We start from the raw sequence: 20,520 nt of genomic DNA, 5'->3' as shown, positions 1-20,520 counted from the left end.
TGTAACACCAACTGTCAGTCTCTGCTAACAAGCTGTCTTACATGACAAAACACGAACATTGTCGACAATTATTATCAACGTGAATCAAGCAGCCCAAGGGTTCTATACCGGATCCAGTATTTACTTGAAGAACTTTTCAAAACAGAGTTGGGCATTATCTAAATAAAAATTATTTAAATAACGGATTGAATAAAAGTTACTTGAACTTTAGATTATTTGACGAATAGAGTTAATTTTTTTATTCGCCGAGCGTTTCAATTTCAGCTTTGAATACATTTTTCAACTTTAACTTTGACTTTAACTTTCTTCGACGTCGAATAATTTAAAGATAGATAGTTAGTACAAAGAAGGTTGAAGTTGAAGTTGAAGTTGAAAAATTTTATTCGTCGCTGAAGTTGAAACCCGAGTTAACTTTATTCGACGCATGACGAATAATTTTAACTTTTACTGGTTATTCGAAATTTTATATAAATAAAAATTTTGCCTATCTCTGTTTTAAAAAACTGCGCTCCACCCATGACTTCCAAAATTTTCAACTGCAGGCAGTTTCAATAGCACAACACCTCCAGTAATAATTACCTGCATTCCACCTTCCCTCTCCGCATGTACCTACAGAACCATCTTTTCAACGAAATCCGCGCGGTATCTGTGCCCCATCGATTTCTGCAATTTCACGAGCACCTTGTGCATCCTGTGAACGGTCGATCCTCGGGGAGGGACCATTCCGGTGTGTAATACTGCATAACCGTGGTGCATTACATACGGCCAGTGAGGTATGCGGGAGCTGGTAGCAACAACAGCAGCTGGATCCGAGGGTTGGCTCAGCCTGTCCTCCAGCGCGGGGTGAATAGCCGTGCTGGTATGCTCCTGGCCGACTGCCAGACCCTGTAACCAGTCCCACCACCACATTAATGGAGTTTTATTGTTATTTACTGTGACAACGCGGTCGTTATTAACGTCGCCAACCTGGACGCCGACGGAATTGTTCATACCAGCTCGACGACTTGGTCAACTTTGATCTGCTCCCACTTTGCTCGTTAGCTTCGGTGCAATCGAATCGCTGTTTGAGCGGCTCGATTTCGTTCGGCTCGCCAAACAGACAATCACCATTCATTATCTATTCGTCGCGCGTCCAACTGCCGCTGATATTTGGGGGTTACTTCTGTTTTTTTACGGCACTGCGCTGACGAGTGTTTGTGTTTGCTTCCCATTGATTCTGGTGGTCAGCGCGGTGTTGTTTCTGATGCCGCTGGGTTGGGAGATCCGCGAATCTGCTGGGAGTGCTTTTCAAGGGCCTGTTCGTGGTCGGTGACTTGGGCGTGGACTGTAATAGGGGAAGATTCTGGGAGATAATTGGTATTTGAAAGTATTGGGGAAGGGTGGGTGGGAAAATATAAAGGATAGAAAATAAAAATGTGGTCTCCGCACTGATATCTGAACGGTTAAATAAAATGCCGTTGCGCATTTCTCTCAACCATTCCTCTCTCTTTTTGGTGGTTTCCCTTTGCGTCAAACGAAACCGTATCGAGCCCTTTGTCTTCCATGAAATGTAACGCAATATTATCTGTCGATATTAAAAGTTGGCATTTTGAAAGTGTTAATCGTTGTTAATCGTTAAGTAGCGAAGTGAAATTGCGATAATGAAATCGAACGATAATTTCGTACCTACAGTTGCACGTAATACTATAAAACGCCCACTACCGATCACTATCAAGTTTACAGTAAATTGAGTAATGAATTTTCAATTGTTTTTTCGTGACTCGTCGAAGTGATGATAGAAGCAGCAATAATAATTAAACAAGAAATAAACTTAATAAGGGAATCCCCAGAAAAGTAGTTAATTAATTTACGACAACGTGGATATCGTTACTGATCTTGTTTCGTGAAACGAAACTCCATTTCCTGAATCAGAAAACCGATCTAGAAGAGAGTAATTTGATCGTAAAGTTGATCGTTGGAAGTTTTCCTATCCTGGTGGGTTCTAGAGATAATATTTGTAGTAAATGATCGTAGTACAGAATATGTTCGAAAAATAGAATGCTCTTCGTACCATTAATTTGTTAATAATTGAATTTAGTAATATTCCACGTCAGCATCCTCGCTAAAATATTTAAAGTTCCATCTAACTAATTTTCTACATCGAACGAAAAATATATCTCAAAATAAATAGAAATCGAGTAACTATTTTTCCTATATTAGAATCTTTAAACAACCAATCTATGACTTGACGTAAGCTTCGAAGACTTCATAAATAAACAAATCTCCTGCACTGAATAGTACACAATTCTCAAGATGAATAAAAACAGAATAAAGATCCTTCGAAATAATTACACTCCACATGAACATTTCTCCATGTTAAACAAGTATACCAACGAAAGCTCCTTCTCTAAGTACAGTACCTGGAAAATTTATTGCACCACTCGAATATTTATCGTGTATTCACTTCGACCTAATTTATTTTTGCTCCATTGTTGACTGGGTATACAATACCCGATATCTTGGTTGGAATAAGTTGGACACCAACTACTTTGTCACTCATGTAGTTATAAATACTGCTTCATAAATATTTACAGCAGGTACCGCGTGTACATTTTACCTACCCCGATCGTCGCAATAACGTCAATCACCCTCGAAATTAACATTTTTCAGCGCGATCGTGGTCTCCAGCGCGGCCACCCTTCGTCATTCATCCGCCGCGACCAATTCATATTCCATCAGATTATATTCCGTCTAATTGCTCCGGCTTCAGCCGGCCCGCCTCTGTTTCCATTACGCTCCCTGCCCGTTTCATTCACCGCGGAAAGTTTCTAATGAACGCGTTCGAACGGACACAGCCTCGCGACAAGCACCCGACAAAAGAACAGTTTCGTCGAGCCGCCACGCCTCGCCCCAGCGGAACACGAAGAACGGTCACAGCGCTGGTTTTACAAGGTTTACGCGCGTCGACGTTCGCGTCGTCGTCGACGTGGCGTACGGTCGAGGGGTGATTTTCATCTGGATGGAAATGTGTACGTGTGAGCGCTCGGAAGAACGCCCCATTACCCGCTCCGCTTTTCAGTTTTGCGCCAGACATTTTCAGCGATACGTTCGCCATCACGCTTCGCGGATTAAAAGGGCCGTTTTGAATTTGAAACGTCGGGACGATGGCCCACGTTCCATTGACTCGCTCGGCAACGAGGCCAGCTACGTTTTCCATCGCTGCTGGCAACCGCGTATCGTGAGATTTCACGGGATTTGAGAAATTGCTAAATGTCTCTGTACCTTTGCTTTCGTTTTAAGTGGATGTTTAATGTCACAGGGATTATTCGTTGTGGTTATTGGTGTTATAAGCTGATCCATTCACTTTGCGTGATTGGAGTTCATGTTGGTTTAAAAAATGTTTGTATTGTTAGTGTGGTTCTTGTTTGGAGAATTGTGGTTTATTTGGAAAATATGGTGTTAATAGTATGTGGGAAGAATGAAGTTGATGTGGAGCGTGCATGTGGGATTTAAATACACTCTCAATTTTTATTCTGAAAATCAGGAATTATTAGAGGATTTATATGCACGGTTATTAATGAGAAATTTCTATAGAAATATTGTTTCTTTTTTATGTATCAGTGCATTAGAGGATTTGTTGACGTAGAAATTGTCTCTTAGTAATTCTCAGTAATTTTATTCAAAGTTAGGTACTATTAAAATATGTAAGTTTCTAACTCTAATAATTGACTCACACTTCAGAATTCTCCGAAAGATGTTTTAACTTCTACATGAAAATTGAATTGAATTCAATTGAACAGGATCATATCTGTTGTGGAATCTAATTACTGTGAATGAACTAGTGATTTAAAAAAGTATATGTGTAATTTTTGTATGTAATAATTGTCTGAACTATAACAGTTATGAGGGAAAAAATAAAAACTGATTTGACGAGTGAATGCGTGAATTCCATTTTCGATATCATTATATCGTGATGTGTACTGTGAATCGCGAAGAATGAGGTGTTATAAGCGGCATTCATGAAGCGCGGACTTGATTAAAACGTAATCACGGTGTCACGCGATTGGACAGGAATTAATATTGTCGATATAAATGTCAAGCGGGATTCCTGCTCCTCGTGAAAATTCAGACCTATAGATATCGATCAGTGCCTTTCTTCATTGTTGGAAAATTCATTTTACCGAGACGTGTAGGCACTTATAATCCATCTTTGACGACGTTTATTCAATTTTTTCGGAAGCTTGCATTTCCCACGAAAAATAAGAATTGTAAATAACTTTAGACGAAACAGCAAGTGCGATTAAAAGATGGTGTGTTCACTCAAACGCTCTTTTGTAAACATATAAAAATAAGATATTATTGAATATAAGTCCACAATATGATAAGTCGTTATTGCTTCATTTATTGTAGGTGCGCGTGAACATTGTCATTCGATCATAAATAAAATTTTACTTGCTAGAATTAATTGCTGTTTTCATCTCCGTGTTAAAAAACAGCAACCAACAATCAACAATTCTGTAAATAACAGTTCGTCAATATTTCTGTTTTCATATGAATATATTAAATTTCATATTGTAACTCGTATTCATATTTCCAATTAAACGACATAGATATGGATTTTTGTCAAACCTCCTGTTTCAGTACATACACTTTGACATACGCTGACCAAGGGAATTTTTTTTAAACAGAAATTATTGAGACATTTTCTTCCGCGATAATCTACGCGTTAAAATCCCCTGGATCTCGATTTCGAAAAATCAGCAGAATTACGGAATCGCGAGGACGATGATCGACGATGATCCCCTCGTGAAATCGTCGCGAGCTCAAAGCTCGGGCATCGAGGGGGTCGATTCGGAAGCGAGTCGAGACGGTATCACCCCTTAGAACGAGACGCGCCGTTACCCAGCATGCTCCATTTACCCCGATAGCTACGAATACGTGTATTACACCCTGGGTATCGAAATTCCCCTCCACCGGCAGCCATTTCACCTGGAACGACAACTCTCCGCGACATAACGATCCGATGTTTCGCGGAGAAAATTTCGTGGAAATTTCAGCCCGTTACGGAGACGCTGACGAGCCTCCGTCAGGAAGCTCCCTATACATGAAAACGCGATACGTCTGCCAGTCCCGCGACACGCGAAATTTTCAAGCGGATTTTTCCTTCACTTTTCACTCTTGGGCGCTGCCTGCTTTTTTCTTTACTTTAGTTGGGAGAAAAGTTGGGCGGCGGAAAGTTCTGATGTGTGAAATTCTATTTGGAGATCTGCCAAGTCGCAGGGAGTTGTTTTTCACGACTTTGGTAGGGTGTAAGCGTTTAATTAAGATAAAATAATAATATTAATATGGACGTTATTGTATCGTGAGGGTTTAGCCTGTGATAGTTAAATTTATAAAATTTTAACTTCGTGGACCTTTGGTTCCATGGGATTTCAGGATACAATTATATAAGATATTTTAAAATGAAGAAAGCTTTTCTACATAAAAAAAACAGATATTAGTATGTAAATATTTTCAGTAAATATAATTATTATAAAACTATAGTAATTATAATATCAGTAAATATTTCGGTATGGACTAAAATTTCCAGCAAGTTCATTGTATTAATATTCTAAAATAACAAACTTCTAGTACTTTCAACTTCTCAACTATACAGATTTACTTTCTACAGAATTCGCGTGCAATATACTATAATAATTGAGTAGACGCAGCTCTTCTGCAGGAGTATACAAAAGTGTAGAAGGGAAATGTGAAAACGTATGCATTTCAAGCATAGCAATCAAATCTCGCGACCAAATCGTTCAATTATTAAACGCATCGTCTTATGAAATTGAATGGAAGTAATAGCGGCACGTGCAGTCCGCGTTGGATTTAAGAACGGCTGCGGAGTATGGTGGGGGGAGCAATTAAATGTTCGAAGTTGGGAAACGTTTATCGCCGTTTCCCAGTTCCGTTTTCAGCCACTCGTTCACTCTCCATAAACAGCCAATGGAGTGTTATTGGCAGGGAAAAAAGGCGAGGCAATGGACGGTGCACAGCCGTCTACGGAATCGAGCAGCTTCGAATTGATCGTTTAACAATGCAAATGGGATCTTTAACGCCGACTCAAGGGTTTATCACCTGCTGGCCTCTCGAGTTCGACTGCCTCGAACTTGAGAGCTGTCAGTGCATTTTCATTAGTCAGATGACGTATCAACGCGTATGCTATGACTAATTGAAACGATAAATTACTGTATGTCGCCGTCGAGCATCGATGAGCAGAAATTGAGCTGGACTGATATAATTCGATAACAGTGATTTGCATGTGCTACAATATGTACGTAATACAGTGCTGAAATGAAAGGCAGCAGCACAGTTATTTACTTCAATTTGAAATTCGCATTACTTTGATTAGTATAGAGAAGCAAGAAGGGACAAAAGACTTTAAATCCTATTTAGAACTTTACCTTTCTAATCATTTATGAGTTCACCAGAAGTGTTCGACTAAGAGTATACAAAAGTGTGAAGAGTAGAAAAATGTAATTATCCTTAAGAAGTTCTCGGAACACAGTATTTATCCTGGCGAAAACGATTGCAACCAGAGCGAGTCACTACCCAAGTACCCAAGTACTCGATACACTCGTCACAGCTTGAACAAAGTTTCCAAATGCTCGAGTGCTCTTTCTCTATTACTTAGATATACATATTGTTGGGAAGTCAAGGGCACAGAACCTATTCAGCTTCCATGCTGGATATCGGCAAACCCTTAAAAGCCGTGGAGTGCGAGGAAATGTTACGAAATAAAGACGCCCTTGTAATGAATAGCGGGTAACACTGTTGGCAGCTTGTTCCATCAACGATACAGCTCTGCACGCGGCTCGAGTGGATCTCAGATTCACTCACGGTGCCTCTGCATGGTTCTCGGCAGTAGTCAGGGGTTAAATATAATCTTGATGACTCCTGGAACAGTTTAACGAGTGGCACCCTGCAGCTTTCGCGAACGTCGTCTTGAACAAGATGCACGTCATTGAGGGATGAAAATGGATGTTACCCCCACCCTCGCCACAGCACGCTCAGGGACTTCAAAACTTCCTGAAGACGAAGACGAAGGAGGTTAATCAAGATTTGCGGCGAAGATGGAATTCTCTTGACGCGACAGCACGAATATCCCTCCTCCCCCCACTCCCCCCTAAATGTTGATTGATCTCCTGACCGAATGCAGCAGCCCCTTTATTACCTTTTTACGTGGCCCGATGACGTGACTGCCTGTGAACTAATTCCTTGGTGCAATCTTCGAACAAATTCTTCGGGGGTAGATAAGGAAAGTCAGTGGAAAGGTGTGGAGTTGAGGGATTATTCTTTTCAAGTTGCAATTTGCACTTGTTTTGAGTGGATAAATGTACTTCCAGATACTACTAATTTACTGATTTAGTAACTTGTTCAATTTTATTAAAAGAAAGATGAACATTTCATATAGATTCAATGAAAGTGAAATTATTCCTTCGGTTTTATTTAACGAGCTTTTGCGAATTGGCGAATTACTCGGAGAGATATTTGCTCTCACTCTGAACTGGATGAGAGGGTGGTTATTAGTAGAGGTATCGTGATGGGAAGTTAAAACTTGATGTCAAGTTAAATAAGAGTATTGTGTTCACGTTCCGTTAGGGTAAGTTTTAATAGATATAATTCCGCTTTGTTCAGGATTGATGACGTTTCATCACTAGGCTATCGTGTAAGTCTACGTAATTAATGAAAAATCGATCGATTATTATAAATAATTTTATCCTCCACATCTATGACATCTATTAACATTGTCAAAACTTTAAATTACCATAATTAAAAAACTATACATAATTTTCCCATAAGCTTGATATCCTGGGAAGCAGGGATCCTTCCTCTGTAGAACAGTTTTTGTTTCACGGTGATACGTCTTCTGGTTCCTGAGATATCGTCGGTTGAAGACAAGTATAATTTTTTACTATTTCACTGTCTCTCTCTCTCTCGCGCAATCGGACCTCTCACTTGCACTTGTCACTGACCTATATTTCCGCGACGGCCTTGCGGTGGTCAGTGACAGACGCTGAGTCAGCATTTTTTTTACTATTATGTCTACTCACGTGTTTACTTCTTGGTCGAAAGTAGGTCACGCCACTTCCGTGCTTTTCGGCGCCCGGTGCATTTTTAAGGCTACACTTTGAAGCGCTATATCTCTGGAACTATTCGAGCTATTGACTTCAAACAAGTTGCGTTATCAAGAGCACACTCCCCCGCATCTCCTAACCTGATTCATCATGCAATTTCCATGATCTTTCTATTTGTATTCTCTATTCAAAGTTGATACCACTTTAGTGCATATTAAATGAAGTTTCATCACTTTTTATTAATTATACACTGTTGCATTGTGTGTCACTGAAGTTTTAATGAATCAGCTACAAATGCGTGTGTATCACAAGAGCTGGTAATATTATTTATATAATATTATTAATAATATTATTAATTATATAATGTTCTTCTTTTGAAATATGAATCATAGAATATCACCATTAATAAATTGTTTATTCTACTGAGAAGAATTTGCTGGCAGAAGTTAGACAGAAATATTTCTGTTATGATTTATACTAAATGTGTCAAATCATCCAAAGGACGATTGGTTGAAAAATGTTCGTTATTCTTACGCGACCGTCCGCAGTAAATAGATCGTCGACAACCACGTCCGTTTTCGCTTCCTGGCATAAACTATGTGAAATATGTCGGCTGTCTGACAATAGCTGTCGGTGGTTCCAGCAACGCGAACCGTTGTCGGCCGATCGCGCGTTTACCAATGCATTCGCCCGACCCATTGTCGTTTCTTGTGTTACACAATGTTCCGATACTCATTGTACGCTGTTCCATTTACACCCAGGTATTGTTCGAAATCGGCAAACAGATCTGCAGTAAAATTTTCTCTGCACAGTTTACACGCCGTTTAATTGGCACTATAAGGTGCAGCAATTTTGTGCAACAATTTTTCCAGAACTTGCTCGCGAAACAGTTGCGCATTATAGGGAAAACGTTGCAATTATTAAAGTTTCCAGTATTATGATGGTTGGGGAATGTTGAACGTGTTAAGAAAATTGAATAACAGTTAACAAGAATTTACTTCTTGCACTGTTATTTTTTATGGAAACAGTAATTAATTAGTGATGGACTAATGAAAGGTACACTATTATAAAATGATGTTTGCAGCGCGATTGATTCCACACGCTGCAAAAATTGTTTGGATATGAAGCAAGAAATTAAAAGAAGTCTCTAATTAATTAGTTGCTTATTTTAATAACTTATTTTACTCGTTTTAATAAAAAATGGAATGAAACACTTTGAGCTTCGTTATTAAAGAGAAATCAATTAATAACAATTTAAAGTCACAGAAATTGTATGAAAGTCTTCATAAATATTGTTCTTAAATACGAACATAACTAACTGTTTCTTTTTTTAATCCGTTTCAGGATTTCTGCGCCATTTCAAGTAGTCGCTGCAGCGCTGGTCCTTGCAGCCACGATCTCAGCTTTAATTGGACATTGTTATTCGGACCATAGGACTCTTGTCGCCTGCGGATTATTCCTCCTCAGCGGTAAGACTACAACTTGAATTTTAAACGCGACCAAAGTACTGATACCGCCTCCACGATAACACCCATTGATATTAGCCCCGTGCTCTTCGATGTTAATTAAATTACAAGCGTACAATTAACATTCACAGTCACAGCAGAGCGACGCGTCTTTCAATTCCGTTAATTATGAACAGACAGTTCCCCCCTGAAAATTAGTAACACCCAAGATCCCACATCATGAATCAACGAGTCAAAAACAATTAAGCTCCGTCTTAAAATCAAGAGCAATCGAATTTCCAAGTCTGGTGATCAATTACCGAGGCTCTTAATTAGAATTGGAATCAGTCAAACTCTCACTTACAGTCAGAAGCAATCAGGCATCCAGTTCATCAGCTTCGAACTCGGTAATCAATGAGCAAGTCTCTTTCAAAGCCACATTAGTCAGTTTAGTGGACACTGAACCTAAATCCGCACGGTTCTCTGAACTACGCATTCATTATCGTCACCTGTTCTTACGTGAACTGTTAAATAACACAGTTTTTCAATCACGTGATTTCTTCATCAAGTTTAATCGTTCACTACCCACCAATAACGATCTGCGATCAAAATAGCATACTGCCCTTAACAAAGCAAATAAACTTCCATCACTTTCCTAAATTAAACCACCACCAGAATCACCCTTCTCGGCCAGAATCGCGACACTCCCTCCCCGCTTCATTGCGACGTTAGCACCCACTCGTTTCCCAGTGCGAACGAGGCAAGGAGCGGTTTATTTCGAGAACCGTGTCGTCGCGAAAAGAGGGGCAAGCACCGCGGGAGGGTCGCGCAATCTGTCCGTCCTCTGAAAAGTACATTTCACGCTCAACACGATCCGCGCGTTATAAAGAAAAATATCAGCCGTTGGTGCCATAAAGCAGCATAAAAGCTGCGCTGTGCTACAACGGTCGCCTCTAATCAGCGATGATCCGGCAAAAAATCGTGCGTGGGAGGACAAGTCGCGCGGGGAGCGCGGTGATTAACACGGCGGACGCTTTTAGAGGGTGAAAAGCGACAGAGAAGGAGCGGCCGAGTGGGTGGGGATGAACGGGAGGATTTTCGAAAGACTCGACCACTTTGCTCGCTGGTCACGTATCGAGTCCAAGCTGGTCTCTGTCCCTCCACCGGTCCGTGGGCCGGCGGTGTATCAGCCGCATTTTTCCACCGCTGAAAAGCTAACAATGTGATCCTCGGTCTCGGGCTGAACTCTCCTGGCAGGGGTTCGCACGTGAACAGTTCATAGATCACCATGGAATCGCGAACACGTACGTTGCTCCTTCGCCACTGAGGGAATTTGTATTCTTCGCGGCCCCTCCTTAATATTCGGGGATGCTACCGAAAGCAATGTATTATTTTATTTAATAAAACGTTTATATATGGAAGATGAATGTGGTGTTTTGGTGCTGGGGGTGGATTGCTCGGTTCCTTGATTTTCATTTTCTTCCATTTTCGTTTCCCTCTTGGGATAGGCGAAGCATCGATGGGGAGTTCGGGAAGCTGAGCTTCATGCTGGCTGAAAAACGAGCGATGGGGAAGTGTACCTATACATGTATTGGGTTATTTGTTATTTTATTTGAACAGAGGAAATGATGATTCTATAGGGCTCGAAATGAGACCATGTTTGTAGGATGTGTTTTAGTTGGCACTTGGGGTTTCTTTTTGTTGGTGTTGAAGACACCATAGTGTAATAACAGCTGAAAGGTACAGTGACCAGTTTGTACTATTCATTTTGTGTGTAATTTTTCATCTTCTGGGTGGTATTAGGTTTAAGAGTTGATGAATGTGAGTTGCCAGAAAGAAGGAAACTCTATTTAGAAATTTGGGCAAGAAGATAGAATACTGCTCTTTGGAATTAAATATATTGAATGGAAGAAGGTGGTGAAATATTGTTTGTACTCTGGGAGTTGCTCTAAGGAAATTGCTGAAGGATAGAATTCATATTTCAATAGGGTAGTGCACTACAGAAATTCATAAATATTCTATAACAAAGAAGAATTTCTGTACCTACTATCATTTTACTCGATCCAATTATCAGGTTCCACTTGTGATTATTGTTTAAATCTTTATTATTATAAGTAAATTTGTATTATTCAAAGTATTAAAATAATACTTTAAAAAGATATGAGTTCTACAAAAGAATGGTACACAGAGAATGCTTTCATTTTGCATAAACTATATGCTGCCGATACTAATTCTCTCAAAGGGTAAAAAATTTCCACGAGCAACGTACATCCAGTTACGAAGAGGATTGAAGTAGCGGAACTTTTCCAGACAATATAAAATGTACACAGAGTATTGTTATGAACCATAACATGCAGCGTTCTAAGTTAATGCTGTGCATTGTGTACAATGCATTATGAAAGGAAGGAAGTGCATTATTCCGATGGAGGCTAAACAGTGAGGAGCTAAAAAGAATCGATACGGTGTATCATTGCATTGCAAGCTATATTGCAATTTAGATTCATATACAAACTTCGTGGTACCTAATAATCCATTTTTAAGCTATGGAATATTCTTTTCCTATAATATGTATGCACAAAGTAATCCTCGAAACCGGGGTCATTAAAAAATTAATAATTCATGGAGAATTCATATTTTCTGTCAATAAACTATTAGAGGAAGTGTTCAAATAATCTTCGCGATGTCCAGGATTTAATTTTGCAAGTCCATCAGAGCATCGTTTAGAAGAAAATATAATCATAAGGAATTAGAACTTCTTAAAGCACATGATTTTTTAATCCCACAAAGTTAGAAAGTAAATAATGTAAAACATTTCTCTCGATCAATTTTCACTACCACCGCACAGAAGAGAACTATATGGTTTAGTCAGTTTTCAGAACTACCCTGTTCTTGTTACAAATACAAAATCATGACCACTTCATCCCAAAAATGTGGTCAGTAGGCAAGAGAATTAAATTCTTTTCGTATTCTTCGAAACGTTGAAACAGACGAACTCAGAGAGCACATAATGGACTTGCATCGAATCAGAAGTCCACGAAACCTTGTCAAATCGTTTTAGAATGGAAGGTATGGGAACAACCTCGGAGGAATCGTGAACTGAGTGGACCAGAAACTCCGTTTCGCGGTAACGAAATGTAACGAAGTTGGGCAGAAGACTTTCTGGGAAGATCAAGTCGAGAAATCAGGTTTTCAGCTCCGAAACGTATTTTTACTTTGCTGCCAGTAGCTGTTTGAGCAGAAGGGATCGAATGCTTTTGGTCGAATTAGAGGTACAGAGAGCAGCATCCATTTTCGTTGCTTCCTGTATCATCATCAAATTACTGGCTCCTTGTTGGTAGATAAATATTGATGATAGCGTGGAACGTTAACAGAGCAATATTAGCTCACATGTTGCTGTATGAGCATTGTTAAAACAAGCGACGAGTAATTTATTAATTCGACCAAACGTACAGTGGGTAAAATAAGTATTTGCACACCCCGTTTTGTGGACAAAACTGTTTATAAAAAAGAAGTTCCTTCTTCCTTATAATACAAGAATTTACTTATTTCTTATAATAGAACTTTCTTCTTTATGAAAGGAGAATTTTCTTTTCTTTTTTTATAATAGAAGAATTCTCTTCTTCTTTATGAAAGAGGAATTTTCTTCTTCTTTATAACAGAAGAACAAATACTTATTTTACCCACTGTGCATTAAAATAAAAGACTTGGTATAATAGGCTTCAGCTGATGAAATAAATGAGGTCCATCGTTTTATTGGAACCTGAGTCGTTATTATCATGCAGAAATGAGGAAATGTTATATTATCGAAATTAGGTAAGCACATAATGATTAACAAATGATTATAAGTAACTTCGACGGAGGGGAAAGGCATGATACATGGAACAACTGCTATTCCTTTACTGAAACAGTTCGAATCTCAGACATCGGTTAACTGACACGAATTAAAGATATTCAGAGCAACCATTATTCTTCCACGATCACTTAAAATGAAACATAATATATCATCTTTATTATTCAAAATTCCTAGTCTTTCATATAATTCAGTACTCTGCTCAATTCCAGATAGCATCCATGCAGATGGAAAACTAAAATACTACCTCAAATCTTTACTTCTTCATTCCATTCAAAATACAATTTCTCCATAGCTCTGCATCAGTGATCACTGATCTGTGACCAAGAATTACGCGGACAGTGATTAGCGAGACCCGTAGGCGCCCAGGTGATTTTCCAATTCGAATGAAATTCAAGCGAGGTGTGAAACGCGTCGGGGAAAGGGCGGGCGGGAATCGATCGAGAGGATTTCCTGGGGAACACTGTCGATTTTGGCGGGTCGACAGTTGATCCGTGGATGGAGTGGACCGATTAAAAATCACTTGGATGGGATCTTCGCTGGGCCGGAAGGATGAAAACGCGACGTCCCTTCGTGCTGCCTGCGACTTCCGACCAAATAACTCGACGATCCTCTGGCCCCGTGTAATTAGTGACCAGTTTATTGAACTTCCAGCGGCGTCGAAGGCTCGTCTCAATGGGAAATCCGAGAGCGATTTTTAATTAATTCGCCTTTCGCCTGGCCGCTGGTTATTGTGCGCGAGGACGATTCTCTCGAGTAGTAATGAGAGCAGAGAAGAATAGCAAGGACCCCTGGACTGGCAAAAAATTATATGATCCAGAAAGATAGTGAATTTTGAAATCTTAACGTAATGTAGGATCGGGCGATCGAGAAGAAAGACACTAGAAAATATCATTTTCGTGAGCAATTAAAAATAATGGTTAGGTGCATATATTTATAGAACATGTTAGCAACTTTATTTTGGATCGTCTTATTTGATCGAAAATTATTTCATTGATATTCCAGCGGGAGGTGATTGCTGTCGTTGTAAAAGAAACAACTCTATCTCTTAATTCCTGATGAATTTTATGAACTAGACTTCTAAACGCAATAGACTGTAATAATTGCAGTAAAACAAATATCTGAACGGTACTAATAGGAAGAAGAAAAGTGGATTCGAAGAAGTTCGTAGGTGAACTTACACGTGAGTGTCGAGAGAAGAAAAGCATTGTATGATTACTAAACAATAATAAGTTATTACTCAATCGTTAATGGTACAACTATTTCAATTAAGTCTTCCTATTTTACGAACCGTCGAACGCAATCCATAACTGCGCAAAGTTGCTTAAAACCGAGCATAATACGTTCTTCTGTTGTCGACTGCGTGTGAAATGTGTGGAATTGGACGATTTTACATTGTCAACGCCACTATGGGAATTCGTCAGACGCGTGTACTGTCAGCGAAACATTTTCTGTCGTTTCCTGCGACATGGAGACAGCCAACTGTGATGATGAAGTCATGCAGAATGCAGCTGCGGATCAATTTCCTCCATTTTCTCAGTTTCTATCTCGCTTTCTCTTATTCCCAAGCCCTCCCAGTGGCCGGGATTTCGCGGAAAGCCGATACGTTTCGCGTCGTGAATTCGAAGATATAAGCGCACGCGAAAGCTTGCCAATTTTATAGGCGGGCTATGGCGAAATATAAATTTCGTTGAAAGCTGGTGTTATTTTTCCAGCGAAACTTTAATCGAACCGTGGCAGCACTCCGCGGTTCGTCAGAAAACGTTTCGGGAACTGTGAATATTTAGCAGTCAGACATTTCAAGCCCGGAACGTTGAATATTTTAACCGTTAATGCAAATCATTTTATCCGATTTGGAATTAAAGATATCCAGAACTAAAAGGGAAAGAGAATACCTTCAGTTGCAAATTATTCATGCACCGACTGAAAGAATTATACGACTTGAATGAACTTCATAATGCAATCCGAACTTTAAATTTCAGATACTCGAGTAATCAATAAAATTAATACTTTCACATCGAAATTACGTAACACTCCTTTTCATACATCGCCACTGGATTTTTGATTTTATTCACGTCTATTCACAATCAGTGTATGCATTCTACACCGACTATGTATAAAAAAAAGAATAACCAACCCCTCAATCATTCCACTAACTTTATTCATTAATCCTAATTCACTATGCACCAATTACAATCAGATTTAAACAATTATCACGCAAGCCGCACTATTCCGAAATCCTGTACCTTGTTTAAAGGATGCAATTTGGAAACTCACCACGTCAAAAGCACCCTCCTGGAATTCGCGGATGTAATCGTAAATCGCGGACGTATCACCTTTGTACTGCACTTTCACCGACCGAAACGACGTTCCCGTGAGTCACAGAGACGCAATATTTTCCAGTCGAACGTACCGTTTTCATTTCGTGCGTTCCTTTCCTCAAGGATCGCGGAGTAATCACGCTCGAGATAAAAGCACCGGAACAAGGAACTTGCTCGCCGAAGGCTCGTAATTACGTGTCAGAGAACACCGGCCACTGTAGAGGTAGGGCTCCAAGAAAAAGATGGACACGATAGATACCGCGGGAAGGGAGGGCAGAGAGAGAGAGAGAGAGAGAGAGAGAGAGAGAGAGAGAGAGAGAGAGAGAGAGAGAGAGAGAGAGAGAGAGAGAGAGAGGGGGAGAGAGCGGCTGAAACTCTGGCGGCGAATCCGTCTGATTTATATCGAGCTTTACTACTGGACCCAGCGGCTGATCTCTCGTCTCTCGGTTTTCGAGGGCGCGACGCAGCTTCTGGAATCTGGATCAGGAATTTCTTTGGAATCCTCGTGGATTTTACGCTTGATCGATGGCCCTTGTTCCGTTGCAGAACACTGTGATTCATATCTTTTAAGAAACCCTCGCTTTGATTATTCTGGCTCATTGGGATTATTAATGGAACCTCAGGGTACAGTCGTTTCACGAGACTGATCTGGTATTTTCTGCGTTTCGATTATTGTACTTGTTATTATATGGTTTGAGGTTTGCTGAGTGTATTGGAATGTTAAGATTATTTTTATTTTTGGATGGATAATATAGGGATGGGGTTTCGATGAGTGTATTGTATAAGATTTTTTGTTGCAATGTTTTAACTCTTTGTTTTTTAGTTTTGTGGTGCCAGTTTTAGTGTTAATGTTATCATTAAGAAGTTAGTTTGAGGTACAGTATTGTACTAATTTTATAATAATATTATGTGGAATTAAATCGAGCAGTATACAATAATGAAATATGAGAAATGAGAAATCAGCCTTGGGAAGTTGAACGAAAACCGAGGTTCAGTCATAAAAGCAATTGCCACGAGTGCAACAATTAACTATTGTTCCCAGCGAAAGCTTTGTGTGTATGTTAATTATTACCACTGTCACGTGTATGTGGTAATTACACATTCTGTTAGAAATGTGCTGAAATATTCGTTCAGACTCAAATTACGTTTTTGGCGAACAAAGTGTAATGAATATTGAAAAACTGTATAGAAAATGAAAAAAACGAGAAATGAATGATTATGAAGTTTCAAACCAATACTACACGCATTCAATACCGTTCTCATAATATGCTTTATGTACATTTCAAAGTGACTATATCCGTTGAAAAATGCAAAAAGTATCGATAAATTTATTCGATTTTCACTATCAAGCGAGAATCAGCCCCCTTACACCAGAATTCTGATTTATACGTAGTCCATTGAATCTTAATACTGTGACAGTGAGAATATTAAGAAAACTGAACATCGCTGGGGCGATTAGAGTTGTTCAAGGGATTGTGAATGTATTTTTATCTATGTGGAGAAACTCTTCTTAACACACTTTATATAAAGTATCCAAAAAGCAAACAGACAGTGAATTTCAGAGAGAATATTTCGACAGATTAAAAAGTTGCTACGTTCATAACAGTACCTATACTACTGTACCATTGCACAGCTCCTATTTATAGATATCTCCACGTTATTTTTTCATTTCTTTCTCCTTTCCTTTACCACGTCGCGGTATTATTCCACTAGTGCAATAAACACACTATCAACCGCTCTCATCAAAGACCAATACGCATACAGATTACGAAACCCATCTCCTACAATTTATATCTCCGACTAGTCACCCTTTCCGCGATTCCTTTAGCCGCATCGCGGACCCGACTGTCAGAAATTAACGGCGAATTATGTATATCTACGTGCCCCCGTTCCCATTTACCGTTTCCCACGAATTCGTCAACCACACCCTCGCAGAGAGCACTGTGCGCGTCGGCGAACAAACGAGGAAAATTATCCGCGGCGGCTGAAGTAATAACGTTTAACCGCGCCCCCGCGTGAAGGGAACGAGGGCGGAAGGTCTGCACAGCGTGGAATTATAAATTGTTGGGCCATAGTTGTAATTGTTTCGTCTCGGGGGGATGGCGTGGGTGGCTGGCCAGCGGAGTGTCGTTGCCGATTCCAACCCCTTTCGTCGGTGTAAACGCACAGCGAAACGCCCGCAGATGCAGGCGCGTCTGCTCTGCCCTCTCGACGATCACTCTCCACGCTCCAGAGGCTCCACGTGGAAGCAAAGGGGTGTTTCTGGGCGACAGTGGATCGCGCGCGGTTTGGGGAGGCTCGCGCGGAACTGGGAATTGCGGACGTGGAAGCCTTCGCGATGATAAATGGGTGGCACCGCGACGAGGTTAAGTGGAAAGCGAAGGGATGAGCGCGCAGTGTTTGTTTATTTACTTAGTTATTTTCGGGGTAGTCTGTTGTGTTCACCTTCGATATTATCTGCCATAATCAGTTAATGAAAATACATAGCTCAGATTATTTTAGATTTCTACGTTGAGTTAGTGTATTGGATATTCAGATTAGAACGATATAAGCTTTTGAATTATGTTATATGGGAAATTAAAATAAATTTTCTATTTTCAAGTTTCTTGGATTGAATGCAAATGACAGGCTACATGTAACTCTTCTTAATTGTAAAGCATTTGTATCAAGAATACAGTGTGATTCACGCTATAATTTCTCTACTTTCAGTTTATATATAAGTCATGTTTTTCAGTTATAGAATATTGTATTCAGGTCAGCACGAAATGTATTAAATGTTTCAGTTTTGAAGTATCACTAAACTAGAATTGAATCACATGTCGAAATTACAGATTGGGGAAAAAATTGAAACAATTTTTCAGGCACTTTAACGACTTCACAATTCTAAAATGACATACAGACGATTGATCTATTCAGAAGTTTCTGATCGAATTCCTATTTCACCGAGGAATTCATTATATCGATCCTGTTTAGTTACTTCCGACAGAATCACTAAAATTTTCGATATTTACAAAACATTCCACATACAGCTGCATGATATTCGACACAGAACGTTATTCCAAGCGAATTAATAAATCAAAGCCCCTGCGCGGTTTACTGTGGTTAAACAAACATTTCCCCTCTTCCTGATGAAAATATCCATCCAGAAAGAATTTTCATTATGCATCAGTATTTACGTGGATAGAAACTCTACACGCGACTAAACAAAGGATCCTTTATTGACGTTGCAGTTCTTTCACGAATATCAGTTGCCTTTAAAAAGGATTAAATATGAAACATGAACAGCCAGAAACAAGCTAGTGGGTAGACACAAGAGGGAATAGTATTTGTAAACATGAAGCATGCACTTTGAAACATTTATATTTAATTAATCTCCTCTGTTCGCCAGCGTTCGCCACAGAAATTAACTTCGTACCTTTCACTCGTTAAATACGAATTTGTACGTGCGTGTAACGAAAAATAATTTCTACAAACGCTATAGGGTATTTGCTTGCAACTGGACCAATGCTAATGGAATTTGTTGATTGGAATAATAAAATAATTAAATATGAACGATGTTACTTTAGTGGACGCATAGTTCATTGAAAGAATTTTTCGCTTCGAACAAATTTGTATCTGAATATACCGTCACTGAGAAAACTTCCTTTTCAACTTGTACGTTCATTCGAGTGGATGCAAATTATTCGTTTAACCTTAACGTCACGGTTCAGCTCGCCGTTTAATTTCGAGCAACGAGTTCGCTGAAAGGTCGAACAAACAGATTTCGAGGGGGACCGACCGGTGTTGAAGGCAGAAAATCATCGAGCCATGGATTCCAGCGATAACCGGAAGCAGATTGGCGGCGAACGAAACGGAACAGTCGGTTAAGTGGTCCAGCAGTGTCCGAGAACGCTTCGTTGGATGTCCATGGTCCGTTGGAAATGCTTAGTCAGTCGACACGAGAAATTATAGGTCGGGTACAAGCCAGCAGGAAAGCCATGAATCCTCGGTGAAAGCGAACACCACCGGCTCGCGAACATTGTTAAACATTAAATCTCGCGAGAACGTTGACGGAAGCTGCCCTGGTTGTCTATTTCGTTGGGAAACATTCACGGTGGTATATGGTCTCGTTGAACCCAGTCGTGGAGCCATTTTTTGGTGATACACAGATTAATTCGATAGTAACTGGGATATTAGAGTCGATTTTTCTTGGATTCTAAGTTGTGGAAAAATTTGAGGAGGAAAAATTTGAATGACAGGGAGGGATGATTACTGAACGATTTTTAGGCCATTTGTGTTCGATTCTTTCTGTGCAAGATGAAAGATAATATAGTTTTGTTTCTTGAATATTTTGATTCGTTTCGAGATCATTGTATACTATAATATAATATATGACTCCCAAGTGGTTTTAGAGGAAAGAAATTATGTTTCTTGTGCTCGTGTCTTGGAACAGTGCAAATTTTAATAAGAGTGATATTCAGGCACTACTGTGCTATACCTTGATCTGTATTAATAAAATTATGCAGTTGTTTAGCCCTCAGTATCATGTTTCTTTTATTTTACCCAGAAGAATTCTTATCGATGCATTTTTGTCCATACTTCATCGTAAAAATAAGCAAAAAATTGCTCGTGTAACAATTTTTCATATAAATGAAAAAATATGAATGTAGAAGTAGATTAGCAAAGGAAAGTTCAATATTCTAATCACTACGCGAGCAATTTAAATTCTTTCACCGCCATTTAACTTTCAAAACTAAAGCTTAAGACATTAACGAATTCACATACAACCTCAATATTTTTTCAAAACGATTCAAGATTATTCCTTC

At 39.5% G+C, this 20,520-nt stretch overlaps 1 protein-coding gene across 2 annotated transcripts in view; it reads left to right on the top strand.

Annotated features, from left to right (window-relative positions):
- The window catches only part of LOC143375479 (uncharacterized), a 210,515-nt gene that overhangs the window by 152,516 nt on the left and 37,479 nt on the right, over positions 1-20,520 (top strand). For both annotated transcript variants that reach the window (XM_076824630.1, XM_076824629.1), the window contains exon 4: positions 9,444-9,568. In XM_076824630.1, the coding sequence (XP_076680745.1) occupies positions 9,444-9,568 (125 nt within the window). The remainder of the gene's footprint in view (positions 1-9,443; positions 9,569-20,520) is intronic.

Source organism: Andrena cerasifolii, chromosome 12 (genome assembly GCF_050908995.1).
Source record: "Andrena cerasifolii isolate SP2316 chromosome 12, iyAndCera1_principal, whole genome shotgun sequence".
NCBI lineage: Eukaryota > Metazoa > Arthropoda > Insecta > Hymenoptera > Andrenidae > Andrena > Andrena cerasifolii.
Note: the sequence above shows the minus strand (reverse complement) of the source record. Positions and strands in the feature narration are given on the sequence as shown.